Here is a 26,492-nt window from a genome sequence, read left to right as displayed (position 1 = left end):
ATATTCACTACCTACGTAATATTGATCGGTAATACGAATAGAAAATTCGCGAAGTCATGGCGTCTCATTATATTGATATAATAAATCTGTATTTCTTATACATACATATCTCTGCAGTAAATAAATGAAGAAAACAATAACTGAATGAATCTCGGACATAAGTTTTTTTTATTTACTTCGTTTTTATCTTTCGGAAAATGATGATAAACAACCATATACAGCACAATTCACGACCATTATAAATAGTAACGTAAAATGATGTTTTATATTAACGTACAAGTTTCGTAATGAATAAATGAAAACTATATTCAAATATCAAAGCCGTCTTCGCATTACAACGGCTCGCCGGCAGCCTTGTTGTCGTTCAGTCAATGTGACCGGCAATGTGCGGGGCGTGGTGCGGTATCTAAAACTAGGGAGGGGCGGAGAGTGTCCGTTCTCTTATTCTTTATTCTCTGCTAGCATCTAGCAGTTCTGACTGATTACTCCGACTTTTGTAAACCTATTTCGACGAATCTTTTGTTTGTCGGAAACGGGGTACCTCAGTAGTGCTCCGATTCACATTTGAAGAAAATATTTCTCGAAACATTTTATTTTATTATTTATTATCTTCCTAGCCTTTTTACGTCGTATGCAAACGATATTTGTTTTAATTATCATAATTTATTGGATTATCTTGATGTGAAATGTCGACCCTTCGTAAATGGAATCTTTATCATTCAACCATTATTGTTTATTTTCAACCCAATCTTGTTTAGATTGATATTCAACAAGTTTCTTTGGAAATCCACCTTTTCAAGGTTATCAAAATAACAACCGAACGAATAAAGGCAGATCCATCAACTTTAATAATTTAAAATTAGTAGCCATTTTTATTTAAAAATAGTTCCATTTTTATTTAAAAATAATTTCCGTTTTTATTTCAAAATACTTCCCGTTTTTCTTTCAAATAGTTCCCATTTCGTACGAATTCTTTCATTTTCGATTAACACCGATCTGATCGATGTCTTGTTCGAAAAATGCTATTTGATTTATGTTTTGTTAGACTAACCACAACGTTGCCGTTTAAGTTAACAGTTTCTTTTTTCTTTTTTTTTATTAATTAAATGGACTAGCTCTTGACCACTACCTAGCTCTGGATCAAAGCTAGGACGAATTCTGCTAATTATCTATCACACTTTTGACAAAGTTCTCGTTTAAGCCACCGTTTCTCCTACATACTTACCAGTCAAACTTTTCGCGTCACGAGGTTACCCGCAGACACGTTCACGAATTATTGACCATTTCGGAATGATTATGAAAATTTTACCGATCTCATGAGGAAAGTCAAATATAAAACTTTTCTAATGAGGTCGGTAAAATTCCGGAGTATATTAGGCGGCGATAGGCTATATCCCCACATGATTTTCACAGAAATGACTTGACTATATTTTTTTACTATTTTATAAAATAGACATGGCTATTTGTAAAATAGTAAGAACCTCGTGGGACTTCATTACTGATACTATTAACAGCAACAACTTTTATTCCTTGACTTTTTACAAAACAATAAATTTTACAAAAATGAACTTTTACATTTTTGTTGTACTATCTAACAGTTTCTAGGTCTGTATTTGGTAGTAAGGTTTAAAGTTCAAACGTGCAAGCGTCCTCCACGGCGAACTCCACCCTCGCTCCTGCGTTTTTCACCCTACCGCACAGAGTTATCATTATTACTTTATACATATACTATTAATACTAGATACCAGATACTGTTCTTACTTTGTAAGGTAAGCATAAGCTTTTGTGTATTTAGTCACAAAATATCATTCGGTAATCGTACGTTGAAATCACAGGCCGCGATAACCGCTTGTCATTCCTTAAATAGGTGCTTGTTTTCTAGACAAAGTCCTTCAATTGAAGTGCAAATTCTACAGAAGAAGATAATAGTGTTGCTAAGTGATTATATTTAAATTACTTTTTAGTGGCAGCAGAACTTCTTGTGAAAGAATTAGTCTAGACAAATACTATAACTATACCTAATTCTGCCGCGAAGCACTAAGGATTTATTAACTTCAAGTCTCAGGGCAACTTGTACAGGGTCAAGAGCACGTCAAGCTTGACACTTAAGACTTAAAATCCAACTCTATGCCACTTACGATAAGAACGGTCCAAAGTACGAAGTGTCAAGCTTGACGTGCTCTTGACTGTACATCACTGTGCCGATCAGATGTCATCAATATCTGAGTGTCACGGGTAGACGTGGGGATGAGAGGAGATGTACTAAATACATTTTTGTTTTTTCTTTTTTGTTTAATTTAACAGTTCAAAGCGTAAAAACTTGTTGGACGGTATGATGTAAGAGCAATTCATAAGATTTATAGAAGTTATTGTCCATAAATCTTTAATTGAATACCGTCTTAGCTTTGCGAAAACTGTATCGTGGGCATTACTTAAGGATTTACAGCGCACGCCCAATTCTCAATATCTCGTTACTTCATAATAAAACCAGGGCTCTGTCATTCGCTCAAAGTTACGCGAGAAATGCTTACCGCTGACGCGCCGACGTCGGCGCAAGCGCTCATTGCAAGTGTTTCATTTATGAGCATTCGGCTCCGCGAGACTGCACACGGCTAGCAACTTTATTTTCACCTCTCTGAGCACGTGGTTAGGTTCCTTTTACCTCGTAGTCACATTTAATGGGCTATTATAGCGTAGGTATTTTCGATTTTATATGAAAGTAATGTATCTGTTACGTAGTAACTATTAAGGAATCTGTGATAAGACGCGCAAAGCATTCGAAGGATAATGCAATTTTTAATTCTTCTAGTGCCGTATCGATTTGTTCAAACGCAAATTAAACTATTATTGTTTTTTTTTTAAAAAAATATTTTATTTAAATAAATATAAAATTAATTGTTGTTATTAACAGAAATACCTCTCAATAAAAAAATTTATTAACAAGAACTTAAAATCCAATCTAATCTTATTTTTATATATTTTGATTCGTATCATTTAATAAATATTGCTTATTACGCTTATTCATGAATTCATATCACCATAATCATCATCTATTGTGCATACGTAAATTGACATTCTATATTTATATTTTCCGTTACTTTCTATGTGTCTTTGTAAAAAAAAATGCTTATTTATATTCTTGAACTTAGGTAAAAACCTTTCGTTTTCATTTTTCGTTGCGTTGGTAAAGTACCTACTTAGTTTTTTGTTATCTTGAAAAACCTTACATTAAACTTACCTTACCTTACTAACCTTACATTAGACTTCAAAAAAGGAGGTTCTCATTCGACTGTTTTTTTTGTATGTATGTTACGCGATAACTTCGGTTTTTTGAGAACCGATTTTCGTGATTCTTTTTTTGTTGGAAAGAGGGTTCCTCCATAGTGATCTCATTTAATTGTGAAGAAAATCATACACCAAGGGTGGCTGTTAACGCATGAAGATTTTTATAAATAATTTTATTATAAGGAGCAATTATTTTAATGGTTGATTTTGCTATTCTCCAATTCAAGCGTTTTTCTCTCTCAATATACTTTGAGTAGTGAGAACCGATTTTTATTATCTCCTGTATCAAGTCCCGTATAGTGGCGAACTAGGGGGTCAATCCAGGTTTGTGCATTTTCCGGTAACCAATTTCAATAAAACTTGGTAATTATATGTAATTCCACGTACTTTAGAGGTCGGTTTTTTTTAGTACTCTGTAGTGAGATTATTTTAGGACCGACATCACAAATTCACTGAGTAGGTCGTCATGGTAGATTTATATCTTTCCAATAATTTGTAGATATTGATTTTAATCAATCAAGAATTTGATATCAGAAAAATGATAGAAGTGTCTAGAGACTAAATATAAACAATTAACATTTATTCTTGACTGATTTTGTTCAGTGAGGTCATTGAGAACTGAACCAAACCATCCAGTAAACATTATTTTTCATACTGTCATTAGTACATCTCAGTTATGAGTATGGGGCGTACCGCGCAACATATTTACTTATGATTTAATCAGTTTCCCTTTTCCCTTATTTTCAATAATGTATCGGTAAAATTACAGTACTTGAAATGATACTCGTTATCATTTGTGAAATTGTCATTGAAATATTTTGAAGGAGAGACATAACGATATGATATTAAGTATTTTGCCTTTTTTGTTCTTTACAAATATTTTATTATTTTTTATGATTTTAAGTGACGGGACGAACAAGTTATGCGCCTGGCCTGCCCACAACAGTTGCAGTGCCATTCTTGTCACAAAGACTTGCTACGCCCATGTAGTTTTACGGCAGCTTTCAAAACCGGAACTCATTAATGTGAGCATTACTATTTGGCGGCAGTGCTTCCCTGGACGAACTCTTTCACAAGGAGCTCTACTAGTTGTATGGAAAAGTCTCATTGCTGCAGTTTATTCTGAGAAGCTTCTTTTTTCAGAATATACTACAATAACGACTTTTTTCACGTAATAGTAATTACAGGTTACTTTTAACGCTGTTTACTGGCGTTATCTATCTGTCTTAAACCAATTCATTTAATTGTTTACCTATCAACATTTAGAGGGTTCAAATAAAACACTAACATATTAACACCGCATACCGCGATCAATATTTGTGGTTGTAAAAATACCGCACAAAGCGATTATGTAATAAAACTGACCCACATGTCGCTGTCGTCTTGTAGCCATGCTCGGCGCGCAATGTACTGTCGCCGCGCGCGCGATGTGTCAGATTTAGAGTTATCGCGCCGCGGTACTTATGTCAAGTGAATATGACAGATTGATATGGTATCGGACACCGGCTTCATCAGTGGCATGTCAAAAATCATATTTTTTGTGGGTTTTGTTATTATAGAGACATGCAGAATTTTTCGTGCTCTACTTTTGGTTACTTTATACTCGTTGCTTATGATATTTGCATTGAATTTTATTTTGGGGTCATTGTGAAGTCGAAACCGATAGACTAAGTATATCAAGTTGAGTTTCAAATGGCTTTCTTAAATTATATTTTACTGTATCTTACGAAGACATTAAGAGGTTAAAAGTCAAATGGATTACAAATATTGTGTTAAAGTAAACACCATGTTATAGTCTTAAGTTGTCAAAACAGAACAATGTAATCAGCATCATAGTTTATTTTCTTAATAAAGCAATTTTCTTCCGTACAATATATCTACCCAATATGTCTATCCATTTCGCTTTCGTCCTATCTCTAGTGTCGATGTTTTTCTTATTGAGTCGGTGCTTCTTTTATTTTAGCACTACGTTGAGTTTGCAGTAATGGTGCCACTTTGATTGCACTATTTGTGGCCGCGTTTAGATCTTTCCCATTTACAGATGTGTGGTCACGAGAGGAACACCAGCAAGTGCTGCGTGGATTCTAACTATAAATACAATCGACACAATAATCATACCATAAAGCGTTAAGAACCTATAATTTAGAATATATTAGAATAAAACTATCGATCAGAAGATAAAGTTTTGCCCCCTCTAAATATTACCGAATTTTGCGATTATTTTGTGAGTTGTCTCATTCGATCTTTGATTCGAGCTTTGTACGTTTCCTTATTCGTTAATGTTTGCGACTTGAGAATGACTTGACTTTCGAATGAATGTAATGCGACCGGTGGCTTCACAATCCTCACTATGGTCTTCCAAAGATGTCAGGCATAAATTATACCCTTGCAGTCAACTTGCATATCTATCTGTCGTCATGATCGTTTACATTCAATATTTCAATTCAATTGACGCCAATTATTATCATTCACACCACGCACACGGTCTTTCGGACGTCATGTATCTTTATAAGTTTCACCTTGTTGCTTTACAAATTATATAGCCTGGCATTGTATTGTTTTTTTTTACATAGTTTGTTGCGTTGAGTCACTATTAGTCTGCGATTAGTCGGATGTTTAGACCTCGTTATATCGTATCAATATTTGAAAATAAATTCAATACATTTAATATATTCTTGTTTGTATTTAGTATCTTATTTTGCGTCAAGGTTTTTATCCTATCAGTGTTCGACGTTTTGGATAATAATGCCTGTTTATCGTTAGCTTGGTCTACCCTGATAAGAATATTTACATATATCCTGGTGACTGGATTGTACAATCTTATCGATGCAGTTGCGACATTGCTTTTTCGAAATGGTTGCACAAGTATATTATGGCTACATTGGTTTTGGATATATCTAGATAAATCGTTCAGTGGCAATAGTTCGGTAATCGTTTTAAGAGAACGAAGCATAAATAAACAGGAAAATGTTCAAGAAATACTTTGAGGCGTCGTGGTCTTTAATTATGGTGCGCGGAATATTTGGCGGTGGTCTCACATAGAAGAAAAACGAATAGATTGGTATCTTTAAGAAAATAAACTTTTAAATCTCTTGGAAGATTTTCAATCGTTAATTCCTCAGTCTCGACTATATAAAATAACATTATCATAAAATTAACTAAACACTTAAAAGTAAATAAATCCTATAGCAAAATAAAAACAGGATCAAAGAAATTTTCCAAAAATAATAGAACACTTTATATCTTCCAATGAGTTCAAAGTACAACAATTTAGAGATATCCAAACAAAACTATCAGAAGGGCGACGCCAAGTACCTCGTTATAAACCAGACAAACGAGCCGAAGAATTTGTTACCAAATGCGTTTGTGACGCACCTTGTGACTACCTTATTTGGAACAACCAATATTACTGTTTTTAACCTAATGACGAATTAATTATATAGAATATTTTATAATTACCAGCACACCGCTTGTTGGTTTCGTGGTGTGTTGTTCGGTTGTCTTTAATGAAAAGTTTCAATCGGTGATTATAAATTCAATATGTGCATCCCAGACAGTAATAAACTTAGTGGAATCAAGAAGAGGTACTTCAAAACGTTTTATTAATTTATTTTTAATTTAATTTATTATTTACTGAAATTTGTATTGTTCGTAGTTGAGTCACCTTAGCTTCTTGGAAGTAAATCTCCGTAGAGTAATTCTAACACCTCAAAGAGTTAACCTGGAATTATTGTATTGTGTTTTGTTCTATATTTTTACTGTATTAAATACTTTACTACAGTAGTGTATTTAGAAGTTTGTAATTGTAAATAAAAATTTTACTATTTTGGTTTTCATTGCCTGATTTTAGATGGAAGTAATTTTATCAACTCTTGGTGTATTCTCAAGTTTATATAATTGTACTCTTTTTTCCGATCATTGGCCATTTGTAACGATATTTGTGTCTGTTTTATATTTCAGAGATAATCCGTAATGAAATTGTCCATATAAAAAAAAATTGTCTACACGAAAACTGTGTTAAAACTAGACGATATAGGGCCATATGATGAACTCTTACTACAGTTCAGTATAGGTTCGTAACGACAAAAAAGCGGGATGGTGATATACACTTCACGTAGCGCTGTCTCACAACGATTCATCTTAGGTCCTAAACTGAATCGTAATAAGAGTTCATGGTAAGGCCCATAGTCCATGTTTAACACAGACCAAAAATGTAATATTGAGTTTATAGAATTATTAATAATTTATCACGATGTTTTCTACCATGATTTTCAATAATTTTTGTGAAATCACAGCACTAATTTGTTATAATTATTAATACAAAGATCTAACACAAAGAAAAATTCCTTCGCCTGTCCGCCTTTTGTCGTGCACCTGTTAGTAAGCGACACATCTGTCCATACTGTTACAGTTCCACTCAGAGCTTTAAATCGTAAAGATGTTAGGGCACTGCTACTGCGCCCGACACCCTGAGACATAAGTTGACAAAACCCATGTGCCTGTAATTTCACCATTTCCCTTACCTTTTCAAACCAGAACGCAGTAATGCTCACATTACTGCTTGGCGGCAGAAATAGTTAAGGTGGCGGTACTTCCCTGGACTCGAACCAGCGCGCGCCTTCGCGCTACCGCGTCTGACGCTCTCCGACAGACCAAGAATGAGTAATTTAGAGAAATGACGTTAGTTTAGTTCCTGCGAGAACACTGACGAGACAAGATGTTTTTTTAAATTCTGCTATGTTTTAATCTTTATTGTGGTATAGAATAGTCTCTCGTATTTATTATTATTAAGGATAGGCGTGTACCTTACCATTAGGCGGACGACTTGTTCGTCCCGTTACTTGATATTATAAAAAACACAAACTATTAACTTAACTATAACAGGTACATTAAAAAAATGTAAGTAAATTTGCATTCCTTTTACAGCTATGGTTGTTGTAGTAACCTTTGAATAAGAAATATACATTAAAAAGGGTTTGACTTCCAACTTTAAAGTGAGACTTGAATGGGGAAAAAATTTACTACATTCTTAAAAGCAATAAAAAAAATTAAATAAACTACACCAAACACAACTCAGTATTAGTGAACAGTTACTCATAAATGTTTTATGACTCTGAGAGAACATATCTACAACTTTACAAATATCATTTAAGTTCTACACATCCTAAAGATGTACGACATTGTTTGTACAGCAAAGTAACGTATAATATGGTAACCTAGATCTCATGCTGCAATCAGGACAGTCTGCAGACTACCCAACTCCTCCTCAACTATTTACAGAAGATTGATCGTGTTTTGACACATAAAATTCCACGAGTTGTTAGCACTATCAGCATCTGTATATCCACCACAGTCAACCTTTGCTCACTTTCTGTTAATCTAATATTTCTGATGTATTTTATTTGGTGCATTAAAGAATATATATTTTATTGACTTTTTACGGTGCGTTCCCCATTATGTCGTAACGTTTTATTTATCGTTGGACGACTGTCGCGTCTAGCCTGTTCCCACATCACGACTATCTGTCGTGACGTGTCGTGAACGTTTATTTTATCGTTGATCGACTGTCGTATCTAGCTGTTCCCACTAGATCGTGACAACAATTTATCGGTTCACGGCAGTCGCGTTGTTGTTTGCATGACAGAATCGTTTGATGCTGCGACTATCTGTTAACACATTTTTATCGTGACATTTTATTTATCGTCGAGCTACTGTCGTTCTAGCTGTACCCATTGTCACGACAGTCTGTCGTCGTAACATCAAAAAGTCGGGAACAACTTTTAATCGTGTTGTTTTATGTGTGAACAACATTCATTTAAATATACAAGCTTTAAACTGCACGACTATCTGTCGTCACTATATAATAAAAAACACTACACACTATATCAGGAATTTTTAATATAAGTCTTATTTGTTTTTTTTTACAGGAATAATGAAAAGAGGAAGGAGAAATCTCGTGTGGCAGCCCGGTGCCGCCGCACCAAAGAGATGCAGATTTTCGCTGAACTGACTGCTGCTTTGCCAGCTAAGAAAGAAGAAGTAGTGCAACTGGACAAGGCTTCTGTTATGCGTCTGGCAATATCTTACTTACGCGTTCGTGATGTTGTTTCTCTTTGTAAGTATAGTCCGATACCTTTACTTAATTTTTCGGTCTCTAACTTAAAATTAACATAAGTGCATATTGATGGCTTTCTCGAATAGTGACCTATCTTAAAAACACTAGTTTTAGAATTAAATGTCATTTAATTCATCAGGAAGTTAATTTATAAAAAGCTGCGTAGAATGTGTAAAGCCGACAAATCGTATGCCGATCCAATGTTGTTACGTGATTATTTTAACCAATGCAAACCTCGGGGTGTTGAAAAATTTATCCGTCCTACTTTCATCCCCGTGTTTACTTTTTTTTACAAGGCCCTTAACACTTTACTATGCGGTTTTTATCGTCTTTTAGGGAATCTTAAATTGCGTGGTCAGTTAGGGGTAGTTTTGGATTTAATGCAATAGGTTACGTAAGCATAAATCCTTTTGGCCATAAGGATTACGGAGAATAATATTTATATTTCATTACGTCCAATTTCCTCAATTCTAAATCGTACTTATAATTGTAAGTTGCTTGCTTGCGGCCCTTTCGTAGTCAATTCGTCCCCGTTGAAAAATTTAGAATAAACTACACAAAAGATCAACCACGTTTTTCAGGTTTTTTAAATACTGTTGGATTTTTTGTCAATTATATAATTTGAATTTCAAAAAAAAAAACATTTCCAAAAATCCATTGGTGTTAAAAAAATTCGTTAAATATCACATTTTCAATAATTAGCAAAAACGTGTTTAATCCATAGACACTTTTGATTTGTGTATTTTCGTTTTGTTCCACTATTATTGAAATGTTTCATTACGGTTCTCTCTTTTTATAGCTCGGTAGGTTAATATTATTTTTTCTTAGTATACGACTCACGTTGTGGGTTTCCACCACTTGGCTGTATTAATAATCGATATCTACTGGATATCGATTAGCACGACCTTTGACCTCGTATCATGCTTTATAACACCAATGGACGTAATTTACTATTGTGACGAGTACTAATTCTTTACATCACAAAAGCTTGAAGTTATGATTTCATCGTAAAGACCATATTGCATAGCAACTCCTTACCGACTTGTTGGGTTTATTTTAATAATATTGCCAGAATTTATTTAAATAATAGATAAATGGCCTCAATAAAGCCTGTAACCGTACCGAAATATCGGGAAAAAAGAAATAAATCATACTGTGGTAAAAAACCTGATACCGTGTTTGCTTGCAAATTAGAATTATTTCATTTCATATGAAAGTCTGCCGAGTCATATAAATTTTAAAATAAAATGATGTCAGTCTTCATTGTTTACGTCTAATATGACGTGGTTTTTTTAATAACTTCCTATAGTAAGTAAAGATTGTAGATTAGTTTTGATTAATTTTTTTTGCAACTAAGTATACATATAACTTTAGAAATGAAGCTGTATTTGCGGATATTTTTTTCACTAATAATTATTTTCATACAAACAAATATACGAGATTTTAGATCCGATGGTCTATATAGGATCATGCACCAAGATTATTGGTTAAATTTTTATAGATAAACTCGAAAATGACGACTAGTCAACAACCATGAATTTTATTGCATTTTATAGTAAATAACAATTTACATCGTCCCGGAATGGAATGGAAGCGAATTTTTGTAACGAAATTGCACATAGCGGAATGAACTTTATATTAAATGTGAAACCTACAAACTAGATACGAGCCAAAACGCAGTTCGCGCGTCTTCCAGAGAGTTCTCGTGCAGTCTCGGGAATTCCTGCTCCCGATTTGTATCTACATAGTTTGCACATTACACAATTGACATAAAGTTCATTATGCTATGTAGAATTTTATTACATAAATTCGCTTCCATTCCATTCCGCGACTATGTAATTTGAGCCACATAATGTACTAGCCACAATGTAATATTGGCATTGATACTCTGCCTTATAACCTAAACGTATACCTATGTAAAGACCTCTTGTGTTTTAAAATAGTCTTCGTAGAATTGTTTATCCATTGTACACATTTTCCGGGAAAACAATTGCAATTACAAGTATTTAAAGTGAGGTAGGTGACTTTGTTTACGAAACTTCTTTATGTTCTTTTTACACTTATCATCACAATTACCATTTCGTAATAATTGTAGACCTATTATGAAAATTTATTCTGTAATTGGTTTTCGAATATTATAGCTAGTTCATTTTTTAGTATCTGGATATTGTAAGGCGGTGGCTCCATTAACCGACATTTTTTTTCCAAATTAATATAAAATAAAATTTACGACAAAATTTTCTATCATAGTAACACGTTTTTTATTGGTAAGGTCAATTGGTGGGTGCTTATTATTGGTGAGTGTCAATGACTGGTTAGTCGTCAATCAATGGATTTTTGGTGTTTCGTTACTGGTGATTTAGAGAAATTGTAGGTTAGATTTTTTTACTAACAATTATAATAGCCTTTTTATGAAACATACTACAACGTAATCTTTTTTGAGGATCACTGCCACCATTATTAGAAAGGACGTATCCACGTGTGCAGGTGTAGCTGCACATGCGAGGACCTGTACAACGCCACTGATAATGTTATCTCAGTCGCTAAGTACTGGTCCTCTCAAATATAAACGTCAGTGTTGACACGCCAAGAAGTAGTCAGGGCGCTTGTGACAAAACTCAAACCGAAAAAATAATGTTTAAAGAAATGAAACTACAAAAATATCTACCTTTCTCTTGTGGTAACTTCATACCTTATCCATTTAGGAAAAATAAAAATAGTGACTCTGTGTTTTTTAATGATCGCGGCAATATACATAATTTATTTTTTAAATGTCACAGGTGCCTTTTCAATTAACTAACGGCGGCTGATTATATCTGTCGGGTAAACTAATCACTATTGTAAGTTATTTCAAATTTAAAGACCCACCCCTTCCCTTAAAATATCGATCATTGGTGCCATCGCCACACACTCTTAATTTTTTTGTCTTTGAAACAATTTTTTCATTTTTTTTAAACATGACGGACTTGTTAGGGCGCGTTCCCATTATGTCGTAGATACCTTTTGCAAAAGCGTTTTATTATTATTTTTTAAATAACTTTTTATAGAAGCTTCCTAAAATAGTGAAAAAAAGTATGTTTAGGTAGAAACTAGGTTGTAAATATAATTATTAATAAAAACAAATTAGTGGAAAAATTTCACACAAAAGAATTGATTCAATAAAAATTTGAAATAGGTAGTGAATAGTTATATATAAAAAAAGTAAATTATGTACTGCTAGAACCATGAAAAACGTAAAGGGTCCAGCCAACTTGACGTCAGAATAGCTGGCCACTTTATTTCTTTAATATTTCCGTTAGCGCAAAGGTATAAAATATATCAATAAAGGTACTAAATAGTAGAAAATAGGTAGTGAATAATGAGCACAGTTTGATTTGTATATATCGTTAGGTCCAGCCCCCCTGACGGACACAGTTCGTGCATATAATATAATCGCTAAAAGGATTTCTTGAACTAGGCCATTTAATTGTTTTTTATTGTAACATGAATTAAGTTTCTTTTAATCTCGATTCGACGATGATTATGTCTTTCTTAAAGTTGTGGTTTCTATGCCGTAAGTACGTAGATACATCGTATTATATGTATAAGCCGTTTCTCATTTAAACATTATTGTTGGTGTTCAAGGTGTAGCGTATTTATTAAAAAGTAATATTATAATCATCATTAAAAAGTTATAATGATTATTACTTATTAGAATATTGCCAGGGTCTTCTGCAGGTTGTGCTATTCAATGAATATTATTGTCAGAATACAATGTGAGAGAGTACAAGGTTTCGTATTAAATTTGGAATTTTGATGTTGCAGAACTGTTCGTCTATCTTGAAAATACAATTTAAATTACAATTAAATTTTTTTTCTGTAAGGTTATACTTTATTTTTAACCGACTTAAACAAAGAGGAGGTTCTCAATTCGAAAATTTTTTTTCGTATTTTGCGCGATAACTCGGATTTGTGAACCCATTTTGACGAGTCTTTTTTAGTTGGAAAGGGCACCACAGTAGTGGTCCCATTTAAATTTGTAGAAAATATTCCACTTCTAAGGGTGGCAAGCTAGGGATGAATCCAAATGATAAACGTTTTGAACTCTACGAAGAATAAACAAAGTTTGACAAACATTTTGGAGTACACTAAACTTGTCTTTTTCTGTCAGCTACTACATGTTTTAACAATCATTACGCTAAATTCAATACATACGATGTATTTGCCGAAAACGTAGAAATTGTGCTAACGTTTCTCTTCCTTGAAAAGACTAAGAGGAACAGTATTTGTACACGTAACTTAAATTTGCTTTTTCTGCCATTTGAATTTGGAACATCGTAGCGACATCTCTTTAAAATCGTTTAAACTGATTTATTTGTCTGTTTTATCGACCGAGAGACTATAATGCTAAACTCTTGAGATTATGAGTTGAGGCGTCAAGTCCCTCTTCCCCGGTGTTCCTCGTACCCTACCTGACTAGACATTGTTGATTTTATAAAACCAAGTTGAAAGTTAACTGTCAATTTGCTATTGTTAGACAATAGTCTAATTTATCGACTTGTCTCCCTTTCCAGTACCTAAAGGTACTCCAGAAGAGCCGAAAATTGAAAACCCTAAAGACCTTGAGGAGATATCATCAGAGCTGTCATACATGAAGGCGTTGGACGGCTTCGTGATGGCGCTGTCACAGCAAGGCGACATTGTTTACTGTAGCGAGAACATTGCTGATCATCTTGGAGTATCTCAGGTGAGCTTCTAGACTTTTAATTTTTTTTTCTTTACCGTCTGTCACCGCTGGGTATATTGTTCCTTGCAACACTAATGGATTTAATTTACAATATAGGTCTATATTGGAAATTAAAAAATTTAGTAATTATTTTTTTGACACTATGATAATAATAACCTTTACCTTTAATTATTATTAATAACCTTTCTCTATGTGAAGGCTTTTTATATAAAAATTTTTAGACTGTTTCACTTCAAAGGCTTTTCATTGGTTTGTATTAGTAGAGTTCATGCCACCAGTTAACCTGTGAAGTTCTGAATTGAATTATAGTGCGAGTGATCTGATTTGATCACTTCAATGGCCCAACGGTTTGCACCGTGGGCGCTAGATAAGGAGGTTCCTGTTCGATACCCAGTAGGCCCAATTTGGGAAATAAACTTTTTTAAATTAGTTCTAGTCTGGGTGTTCTGGCTAGTGCATGGCTAGTGCCTCGGAGGGAATCCCGTTGCTTTAGTACTCATAGTACAGGCAATTTTCTAGTTTGAGATCAACTAATTGGCATTGTTTTTTGCCACATTATTATCTCTGATATTTTTGAGTGCATCACTTCTTTTTCACATTTTCTTGTAAAAATTTATTTTAAAATGTCTTTGAGATTTAAAGCAGTAGATATTTTAAAACCTACAAAAATTTAGTAGTTACAGTATAATAATAAAATAGTACATTTATAGAGCAAAGCCTAATAACTAACTAACATTAAAGAAGATGCAATAGGGCTGTACTTACTTACTTTAACATTTGATCTATTGAACAATTGATTGAATAAAATTTGTATGAAGTGTATCAGGGAAATTCAATACAATTTGTGTAATAACAAAGATTTTTTTCTATTCTCTCAATTTGCAATAAAGTTAAGCTTCTTCAGTTAAGTTTACTGTGCTAGCAAAAATATTTTGTTACTCTAAATTGCATACGAATAAATTTATCATTATCATAATAAAATTATTTCAGAAATATACAAGGAAAAAAGAAAAATAACACTGAATATTTCAAAAATAGAATGAAATTTGATAACATGTAAGATATTACCAAATTACATTATTAACGTCGACTGCTTAAAATATTTAAACTTCTTAACTAAGTATTTTAATTTTTATGTTATTTATACCAACGGTTTGACGCACATGCTGATGACAATATTTGTCTTTGTAATGCTTTTTTACAACAGCGCTGAGACAAGTTGTAAGGAAGAAACTACCATGTCATGAAAATTGATATTACCGTTAACACAGGACTGTTTTTAGTTATAAAAAGGGCTTTAGTGGGCTTAACTACATTACATTTTAATTTGTTAACTACCGCGTTACAGTTTTCATATAATTTTACACTTAAGTGTTCCTTGATTTCATAATTTTTTTTTGTGATTACGCGTATTAAACAAGAGTTTCTTTTTGATATTTCAAAAAGAAACTCTTGCAGCATTATATAGCAGCATTTCGATGTAATACTTGCTATATATAATAAATAATGTACATTGTAATAAAAAGTTAGGGCTAAACTCCAACTTGTTTTCAAACGCATAATAATAAACACTATCTAAGAAATATGATCGGACATTTTTAATACAGTCTGTATACTTAATGTTTCATCTTAAGTTTTTAAATTATATGTACATTGTTATTTTCACGTTGATTCCATTTAGGTTTTTTTTTTTTAAATAATACGTAAATATAATTGTTTTGGAGTTTCAGATACTTAACCCGCGTTGTTTTCGGCCAGCAAGCGTACATTTAATATTATATTTGAACTGATAGTTCCATATCCAAAACGATGATTCCCAAAGTGGTCTACATCAGCGAAAAAATATACGGTGCATGAGATAAAGAATAATCCATACTAGACGATTAGTACCTATGTAAAAACATAATGCTTTCTTTTAATAGACATGAATTATACTTATAAAGTACTGAAACATTTCAGAACAAATAAGATATTCGGTTGAATAAGTGTATAAACTTAACATATTTTTTTATAAAGTCTCTCACTAGAACAGCTGTAAACACACAATAATATAAACTTGATAAAAAATATTAGAAAGGCAAAAGGTCTACGTATAACAGAAATAATTAGTAGACCACGTGCCAGACAAAGACTTTAGATCATCTGATCTAGAGTAACTTCTTCAATTGTTTATAAAATAACAATTGTTTTTATATTTGTTGGTTACGCAACATAACATGTGCTAGCACCCGATACATAATACAAGTAGTAAACTTGTTTACGTGAATCTTTCAATACAATAAAGCTACATCGAGGTCAAAACACTATTTACCTTGGAATACTTCTATTTCTGTCTTTATAGAAAGTATATGTATACTGGGTGTTAATTTATTGTCGTTACTCTCGAAGAGGGGGTTAATGCGAACAAATTTTTTAAATAACAATAATGCGAACAACTTTTGTTAATAACAATGATGTGCCAGTCAACCACACAAATTACCCGTAAAATAGTTAATTTCCTGTACTATAAGTACCAGAGCAACAGAAATGATTCCGTGGCACTATCTAGAACACCCAACCAGTAGCAATCCAGAAAAGTTCATTTCCTAAATTAAATTGGTCCTACAGCGCAAACTTTTTAGACAGCGAGGTTGTCGGTTTTACTGTCTCTGAAATCGTGAGAAAACCTGCAGATCCGCAAGTATTGGTCGAGTTGCTTAGATTAGAACTTCATGTGTATAAATCAACTGGTTTGTGTGGAGAGTTAGACCTTGACTCGATTGGAGATGTCCTTAAAATACGCCAGGTTCCAAGTACTAAGAATAAACCAACGCGCACGGGTTTTGCCCCTCAAATCGCGTTATATTTATAAAACAAAAAAAGATTTGTCAGGTCTCAGGACCGTAGCAAGTGGAGGTTCATGATCTCTTTTTTATGATGGTAAGCCACACGCGTCACAAAATATCTGAGGGGCACTGCTATTGCGCCCGTCACCCTGAGACATAAGTTGTTACGTCTCATGTGCCTGTAATTTCTATCTAAGTCGTGATGGTAGCCCTCTTCTTTTTTTTTTGCGATTTTTACAGGGACTTAGTGAAAATTGTTCGTTTTAACGCTCTGTTGTCCACGGTATGGTGTTTATTTGCTATTGAACTATGGTTTAAAACATTTATTCTCACTAAGAACTGAATGTTTTTGATCGTAGAAGTTGATGCAAATAATTCAAACAGTTAGCCAACTGTTCTCAAGTATTTACTTCGTTATTTATGATAAAATAATATTATTGTGTTATTCCATTCGTATATATATTTTAAAACATGTTTGTTAATGTAGTCTTAGGGTCGTATTCCAGAACTCTACTCAATGCTCAAGTCAGGATCTGAGTATGATTTTAAGCACTGGAAATACGACTCTTATGACAGGGTCTTGAGTATGATTTCGAGTGTTTTAAACCATAGTCAAATCCTGACTTGAGCAATGAGTAGAGTTCTAGAATACGATCCTTAGAGTGGTTACACACGGCGACTTTTTGTAACGATCCAAAAGCGCGTTCGTGAAACGCGCGTTTGCGTCGATGCAGTCGCGCGTTTGAATCGCTGGTTAAAATCGCGCGCGTGTGTGAAGGTAGACGATTATCGACTGTATGCATCGCTGATAAAAGTCACCGTGTGTAACCCCTCTAAGGGTTAAACCACGCGTCTCGGCACCCTAACAGCACTATGTCCAAACCTTGTGAAGAAAACATGTACCTACATTTAATGGTCATGACGAGTCAACATCCGACTTGCTGATGACCCTATCTTCTTCTTAATCGTTTACTCATTGCTAAAGATCATGACTCTACATCATGCCAATTTTCTGCTATCAGCGGTCGTCTGGCGGAGTGCGGCGCGGACAGGTAGCTTGAATTGTTCTGAGATCTGATCTGGCTATCCTTTGGGATTCATGCCTCTAGATTTTCCTTCTCTGTCACTCAAACACTTCATTTGGTTATTATTAGCTTCTCTTCGTGTAATGTCACCAAAATAGCGCATCACATGCTGCATGGTGGTGATGATAACCCTGTAAATACTCTAAAACACTAATTTAATACGAATACGGTGCTAATGCATACTGACAAGTAGGATCTAAATCTGTTTTTTTTTTGTTTCGTGATAAGCGTTTCTTTTACGCTTGTAAACTCTATAAATATCCATAAATAAATAAGTTTTTTCATTGTTCATCACTTATCGAGTTCTTAGGTTTTCGCGATTGTTACACATAGGAAATGAAAATATTTTTCCGGATTTCAATCGCGTATATTTGTTTTTTTTTTTCAAACAAACCGACGTTTCGGGTGCTTTACAGGTCCCATGGTCACGGTTGACTGAGGTGGTACAGTCTTCCTTACTGAAAACTGACTGTTAGTTTTATTTCCTATGTTCATCATTTGTTGTGCGTCACTCAATCAGTCCATAAAACAAATATAAACTCATGTCTTATTTTTATGTATTAATTAAACTAAAAACAATCTCGCTATGCGAATTAGATATGTAGTCTTTAGATCTCCACGTACTTACACTACCATAGAAGTGTGCTAGTGATTCTGCCTGCTGCACTGGTAAAGCAAGTATGTATATCTGTCATCCATAAAATAATTAAAAGCATTCAGGACAATCATCACAGTATATGTAAACCTATTCGCTCAGTCAACGAGTCTGAACCATAAATTATTTATTACCGTATCGTACAGCAACGACGCACGCGCATGTAGATCATGCTCAGCGACATGACGTCACAGATGATGCGGTTAATGGAAGAATTTATTAAACTTTATCACCAACTCACGCCACTAATATCCTATCTGTTTGTTTCGCTCCGGAATGAAGTATCACGAAATGTATGTAGATTACGGAATACATACAAGGTTCTTTGTAAAACACTACTTCGCAGGGCTATATTACTAACATCATAAACAACAATTTTGCTGCTCCTGTTGCCTCCGTGGCCGAACGGTTACCATGCCGGACTGCCACGCAGATGTCCCAGGTTCGATTCCCGGGCCAGGAGAAATATTTGTATGCCCTACATTTATTTCTCTAGTGAGTTTGGGTGTAATTTGTGGTTGTCCTATGTGTGTCTCCATGGCACGCGCGACACAGGGTATCCCTTTTGCGGGGCTATGTTGAGTGTGTATGCTATTATTATTATTAACTTTTATTCCACGACTTTTAACAAAGCAATAAAAAACAAACTTTTTTGTTTCTTGTTGTACTATCTGACACTTTTTAGATCTATATTTGGTGGTAAGATAGTAAGTTCAGATGCAAACGTCTTCACCGTTGACCCCTAGCTCCGCTCCTGCGTTTTGCACAGAGTTATTACTGTTTAGAGCAATCTATTGAAATATTTTTATTTTTGTAAAACAAAAGTTGTGGTTTATGACGTTAGTAACAGCCTTGGGAGGTTTTAGTAAGAGGGTGTAGTATTTTTCAAATAACCCTGTATATGAAGACGTTCTCAGTGATAAATGTTGCTATAAATCTTACCCAAAAGAAAATAAATGAAGTAATAATATTTTGGAGTGAACAGGAAAACAGGTAATCTGGAACCTTTCACGGAATTGTACACGCTTTAAGGCGAAACTGTGTCGTAATTGAGTAGGTTTTGAAGCGTGCGAGATAACGCAGAGGAATTCATTGCACAATATTTAAAAAATTACATACATATCGTCAGTAGCAGTGGAGGTCCTTGTGAAAGAGTTCGCCCAGGGAAGTACTGCCACCTTACCTATTCCTGCCGCCAAGCAGTAAAGTAAGCATTACTGCGTACCGGTTTGGAAGAGTAAAGGTGCTGGTGAAATTACAGGCACATGGGACTTGTCAACTTATGTCTCAGAGTCACGGGCACAGTGGCGGATGTGCCCCTAAGATCTTTGCGATTTAAAGCTCTGAGTGGCACTGCAACTATTATGGATAGGCGTGTGTCGCTTCCCACCAATGGACCTCCACCTGCTACACTCCTGACAAACCGCCTTCGCCTCCTCCACTCCCATCAGTCTCTTCTTTAACCTGGCCTTCTTTATCCCCAATCTGATATGTACTCCTGACGTCTGCCTCTCCCAGCCCTTCCATCCATATTCGGTCTATAAATTTGTGCCGTTAATCTACCAACATTCCGCTCATTTAATGCCACGCTGACGCAATTGTAATTGTACTTGTAATATTACTGGAAATATATTTGAAATATTTTTTTACTTTCATTTAAAATTTGTGACGTGTCAATAAAACTTTGTGTATTTTTACAGTGTTCATATATAAATTTAAAATACTGCCGATTTTTCTTTTAACGTGAACACTTGTTTACCTCGAAACTTATAAGTCATTGAATAATTATTTACAATGATTGCTACCACGTAACAGGTCTACCAGAATCTTAAAAAAAATAAGGAAATTAAACATTGTTATTAGCAATATTGGAATAAAACGTTCATAATAAATTACTAAATAACGATTGTCCTAAAAATTTTGAAATGCTGGAAATTTTTCAAAATTTTATTAAGAAAATAGCAAACATATAGGAGAAAAATTTGTATTTCTAAATTTGGTTCTTTTTTCAGAAAAAGTAAAAACGAATAACTGAAATAATATAAGACACTAACTTTTGTTTGAAGAATACACACGCACGCACGCACGCACGCACGCACGCACGCACGCACGCACGCACGCACGCACGTACGCACGCACGCACACACACACACACACACACACACACACACACACACACACATTGTGATGTTACTACTGTTACTGCTGTCACAGGTGTTTACCCACACTTGTAATGCCATAAAAATTTTCTGTGTCTTCGTTTCCTTCATTCAAATCCTACCGAATAATATTCTAAGCGGCTTGCTAACAATTCTATGTAAATGTTGCTATGTAAGGGATATGTGCGATTTGGAAAAAAATATTGATGTCGCTCGTAGATAAATAAATAAGCAGTGTTTTTATCAGTAATTATCAAAGTAGCGATGCAACAGCAATCGATAGATTAAAAAAAAAACCGACCTCAAAAATACGTGGTATTACGTCTATTTGCTAAGTTTTATTGACATATTCCCTAGTTCGCCACTATACAGGACTTGACACTGGAGATAATAAAAATCGATTCTCACTATTTAAAGTGTATTGAGAGAAAAAGGCCTTGAATTGGAGAAATAGCAAACAAAACCATCAAAATAATTGCTCCTAAATTAAAGTTAGGCGCTATTTATAAAAATCTTCATGCGTGAAGATGAAATGGGACCACTATGGAAGTACCCCTTTCCAACAAAAAAAAATCATGAAAATCGGTTCATAAATACCGGAGTTATCGCGTAACATACATACAAAAAAAGAAAAAAGCATACAGTCGAATTGAGAACCTCCTCCTTTTTTGAAGTCGGTTAAAAAAGGTAAAATGTTAGAAACCCCGCATTTTCCCCACATAGCGTCATCCCACAAAATGCCCAATCGAGCTGAAATTCTCCACAATTTTAGGGAATACTATGCGTGTTGCCCATTTATTTTGAGCAATTTATCTACGAAGACTAATATTAACAACAAAAGAGGAAATGTAGTAAAAAATACAATTGTCATATTGTCATATTTTTATTTTCATACTTTTAGAGAGAAAAAAACGTACTCTAGAAAAATAACGGTTTCTTTTCATTGTTTTTTTTTTTCGCCTCAGAAAACACTATATGTGCGGCAACAAAAGATAGCGCTAGTTAAATACCAGTTATGCTTATAAAACTTATTAAATAAATCCATTACTTTTAATTTCCAGATGGAGATAATGGGTCAAAGCGTCTTTGAGTTCACTCACCCATGCGACCATGATGAAATCCGCGAGGCTCTCCGTTCCACTAACAAGGGGCGTCGCGAGTTACTGCTGCGCTTCAAATGTACTCTCACCAGCAAGGGCAGAAATGTTCACATTAAATCTGCATCGTATAAGGTAAATATTGATAACTTCTGAAAGACACTGAAAGAGAGAGAGCTAGAAGAAAAACTTTTTTTTATAGTCTTATCCATAACAGTTGCAGTATCACTTAGAGTTTAAATCGCAAAGATCTTATGGATACTTTAAAATACCTTTTTTTTATTTTATTTTTTTGGTACAATCAGTCATTACAATAAGAATTAATACAGAAATTTGAACTATACTATAGACAACGAGTACCGAATATTACACTTAAATATTAATAACATGTACTAAAAGGGCTGAAATATAGATATAAGTAGAATACAAAATAAACGCGTTTTTGAACCAAAAGCGAATGGTTAACCATATGGGTGCTTAGACAAATTACTACTTAGAACTAGAGAAAATTAAAACAAAACTAATTAACCGGGATGTAAACCGGCTTCAGGTTACATAGACAGTAAATAATTTGTTGTGGACGCTTACCTTAAATCTGTTCAATAAGATACCAAACATATCCGTGTCACAAAATGTATTATTTTGTAAAGATAACGAACGTTGAAAATAACTGTTTCTCGTATAATTCTTACGGAGTCGTGGTGGTACGAAAATTTTTATTTTACCTTGGGGGCGTGCTGGTAAACGAGCTTTATTTATAAAATTAACCTGCGGTAACAGAGTCGGTGAATCAACCATATTGTTAAGTATTTTGTAGTGAAAAACTATGTCAAATTTCTTACGGCGATTTTGTAAAGTAAGTAATTTATTACGCCTAAGAGAGTATTCGTATGGTTCAACTACTACTAGTACGAAAATTAAGAATCCTGATGAATTTCCGTTTGACTCTTTCTATTCGATCGATATTACATTGGTAGAATGGATTCCAAACCACGCTTCCAAAATTGAGTATGGATTTAACGAATGAATAATATAAAATTTTAAATGTTATGACTTGCTTAAATGGTTTGGTAATGCGATTAATAAAGCCCAGGCTTCTAAAGGCTCGACTGAGTATTGTATCAATGTGCGAGTTGAAAGATAGTTGATCATCCATGACAATACCCAAATCTCGAATGGTTCTTACTCGTTTCAAAATAGAATGCTCAAGTGTATAAGTTAATGTATTCGACATTTCTTGCCCAATATATTATACCCATAAGTGATGATGTTACACTTGTCTATATTTAAGAAAAGTTGATTTATGGTACAATACTCTGAGAGAGTTGCGATGTCCGACTGTAGCAACTCACAATCGCTAGGAGAGACTACTATTCTATAAAATTTGGTGTCATCTGCGTAAAGCAGATGACTTGAGTGGTGCAAAGAGTCTCCTAAATCGTTGATATATGTATAAGGAAAACAGTAGCGGACCTAAACGGGAACCCTGCGGGACACCCGAAGGCATCGGCAGGAATTTAGAACAGTAACCTCTCAAACAAACCGCCTGACTTCAGTTGCCTATGTATGACTATGTATGACTCGACCCATCTAAGCAAACTGCCATGTACACCGATCTTGTTACGCTTTTTTATGAGCAAATTGTGATAAATTTTGTCAAATGCTTTGGAAAAGTCGGTGTACACAACGTCTACCTGTAAGTTATTATCCATAGCGCACAATAAATAATTAGTAATTAGTGAATTGAATCATGTTTGATTCGACACAACGTGACCTCATAAGCCCGTGCTGGTGTTCCGAGATAAAATTTTGAACAGAATGGAACAATTGCGCAGTTACAATCTTTTCCAAAATCTTGCCAAGAATTCACAGTTTAGAAATAGGTCGGTACTGGGTGATTTGATCTGTTTGATCATTTTTAGGTATTGGGGGTTATGACAACCCTCTTCCAGATACAAGGAATGACTCCCGTCCTCATAGATTGTTTAAAGATACTTGTGACGGGTTTAAGTAAATCTGCGGAACATTTCGAAATTATAATTGGATGAATACCATCTGGTCCGTAATACTTATATTTACTAATAAATATTAACCGTTTTTTCTTTACCATAATAATATGGTAATGTTTTAATTTGTACATGTAACGTATGTAGATTCAAACTACTTAAATATTCTTTGTATACACTGTTACACCATCCAGTCTGTTGTATGCTGGCCACACTTCTGACAGCCTTTCGGCAACAAAGCTGTTGTCTTGTTACAGAAAGGCTCTCGGGGAGATGAAGCGCCTATTGTAGACTTTGTCATTAAATAATATGATATGTCGCCACAATTTAATAGAACACGTGCGTCCATGGCAGCAAAGCCGGATACCAACTGCACCCGAATTCATCTTTCCCAACAAATTCTCTTGTAAAAAGTAAGAAAAAATTAAACGGGGCGTGGTCAAGAGCACGTCAAATGTTTTACTACCATGGTATTAATTTTTTTAAATTACTTCACTAGTTTGTTATAATTATTAATACAAAAATGAAACGCGAAGAAAAATGTCTTCGATCTGACAGGACTCGAAACTGCGTCTGTATGCCAAACTAGGGCTGTTCGATCTTTGTAAAAATTAGACACTTGAGATTTAAATTCGATTCTATGTCGCTTATAGCACAGTGTGAAGTTCATTGTTTCAAGCTTGATGTGTTGCACTGTAAGTAAGCCTATAATAACGAAAGCGATAATTGTACTGCAACGTCGAATTCCTTCGTTATTTTCAGTTTTTTTAACAAATACTAGTAGAAGAAATGGTTTAAATAACAAACCGAACAAAATTAATCAAATGGCTGAGTTAGCTGAATTGTTGATGAAAATACTTGGCTTCAATGTACACTATTTTATTTTACATTTTTTGGTAAAGTAACAGGAAGGTATATAAAAGTTACAATAATAAATTTAGATGCCAATCAAGTTTCCACAGATAAATTAACAGTTTAACTTGTCATTGGTACTGTACAAACACTCCGAAGAAAAAATCAAACAGATAATTCTTTAAATTTTTATTGAATTGATATTCAATTTTTTTTTTGCAATTACTCCACCAGTTTGTTATAATTATTAATACAAAGATGGAACACTTAGAAAAAAAAATCCTTCGATCCGGCTGGATTCGGACCGACGTCTTCTAGCAAACCGTGACAGACGCTATGCCAACTAAGCATAGATAATTCTTACTTAGATTACCTTTTATTGAAAGAATAAAAGACAGATTACAGAGTAGTCGTTTGTAGTAGTAGTTAAGTTGTTCTGAATTATTGAAAAAGTCAATATCGTGCTGCTTTGCTATTCTGTTATAGCACTCATTCGCTCTAATGAAGAAGGGATTTCGTCTATAATTTACTTTCGCCAAACAAACATGACGTACTAGGATGTCGTAATGAAGCCATTGGAAGACGCAAACCAATGTTACTGAGAAGCTCAGGGCAGTGAACTGGGCCACCTTTTACTTTAAATAAATATAGGATATTAGCCATTCGTCCTTAACGTTATATATACTAATATCATCTTAATAAATTCCCTCAGGTTATACACGTGACTGGCCACATGCTGTCACAAGATAAAGAAAACGAACGAAACAATAACGACGACAGCAAAACAAATGAAGACGACAAGAAAAGCAACGGTGGTGCCCTCGTAGCCGTTGGTCGTCCTATACCGCATCCATCTAACATTGAAATACCACTGGACTGCAAGACTTTCCTGTCACAGCATAGTTTGGATATGAAGTTCACATATACTGATAAAGCGTAAGTGTTTTGGATATTTTTGAACATATTATTTAAACAGTCGGATTTTTAATTGGAGAAGGCCATCGAGTATATAACCAGAAATAGAGACGAAATGTCATTTAATTTGTTTGAAAATTATTCTGCCAAATCATTACGGTGACAACAGCACTCCGGTTGGCCAGCCCGAATTCGAAACAATTGATGGGTGTAGTCAATTGTTTCACTTCAAATCGACCAGTTTAACTTGAGCTTTTCAAAAATTACATATATAATATTTAATTACCGATGAAATGTGATTCCGATTGTTTTGTAATTAGATGTATGCTTCCCACACCACCAAATGCAACAGCCCCCATTTAGTGTGAAAATAGGGACTCCTATCATTATCATCTCTCTCATTATACGTTTTCTAGTAAACACCCTTACTTTTCCTGATTCCTGAAAGAGTTCGGAACTAATATTTACTAAAATATTAGTGTCTACATTACGTAAATTTGCTATTGTAGACTATTTCTCGCACTTTGACAATTTACTCACTTTTCATGTCTGATCTCCCGACCTTGGCATATTCTATCGTACTGATACTATCTCCGAATTTTGCTATTCGTTTTTCTACTGCTAATTTTCATCAATTTCACTTTATAAACATTTTTATTTCGTGTTTAATATTTTTACATGTTGACATTGATTGACAGATATGTTACCTATTCTTCCATAGATTATCCTATAAATTACTCTTCCTTTGATATGCAATCTTAGCAGTAGAAGC

General features: G+C 34.3%; 1 protein-coding gene across 4 annotated transcripts in view; it reads left to right on the top strand.

The window, feature by feature from the left end:
• Positions 1 to 26,492, top strand: part of LOC113226628 (hypoxia-inducible factor 1-alpha) — a 128,210-nt gene that overhangs the window by 22,004 nt on the left and 79,714 nt on the right. For all 4 annotated transcript variants that reach the window (XM_026459336.1, XM_026459335.1, XM_026459333.1 and 1 more), the window contains exons 2-5: positions 9,213 to 9,400; positions 13,954 to 14,126; positions 21,912 to 22,082; positions 25,518 to 25,741. In XM_026459336.1, the coding sequence (XP_026315121.1) occupies positions 9,213 to 9,400; positions 13,954 to 14,126; positions 21,912 to 22,082; positions 25,518 to 25,741 (756 nt within the window). The remainder of the gene's footprint in view (positions 1 to 9,212; positions 9,401 to 13,953; positions 14,127 to 21,911; positions 22,083 to 25,517; positions 25,742 to 26,492) is intronic.

The sequence above is a fragment of the Hyposmocoma kahamanoa genome, unplaced genomic scaffold, assembly GCF_003589595.1.
Source record: "Hyposmocoma kahamanoa isolate Upper Pololo Valley unplaced genomic scaffold, ASM358959v1 192, whole genome shotgun sequence".
Taxonomy (NCBI): domain Eukaryota; kingdom Metazoa; phylum Arthropoda; class Insecta; order Lepidoptera; family Cosmopterigidae; genus Hyposmocoma; species Hyposmocoma kahamanoa.
This window is presented reverse-complemented; position numbering and strand designations above follow the sequence as displayed.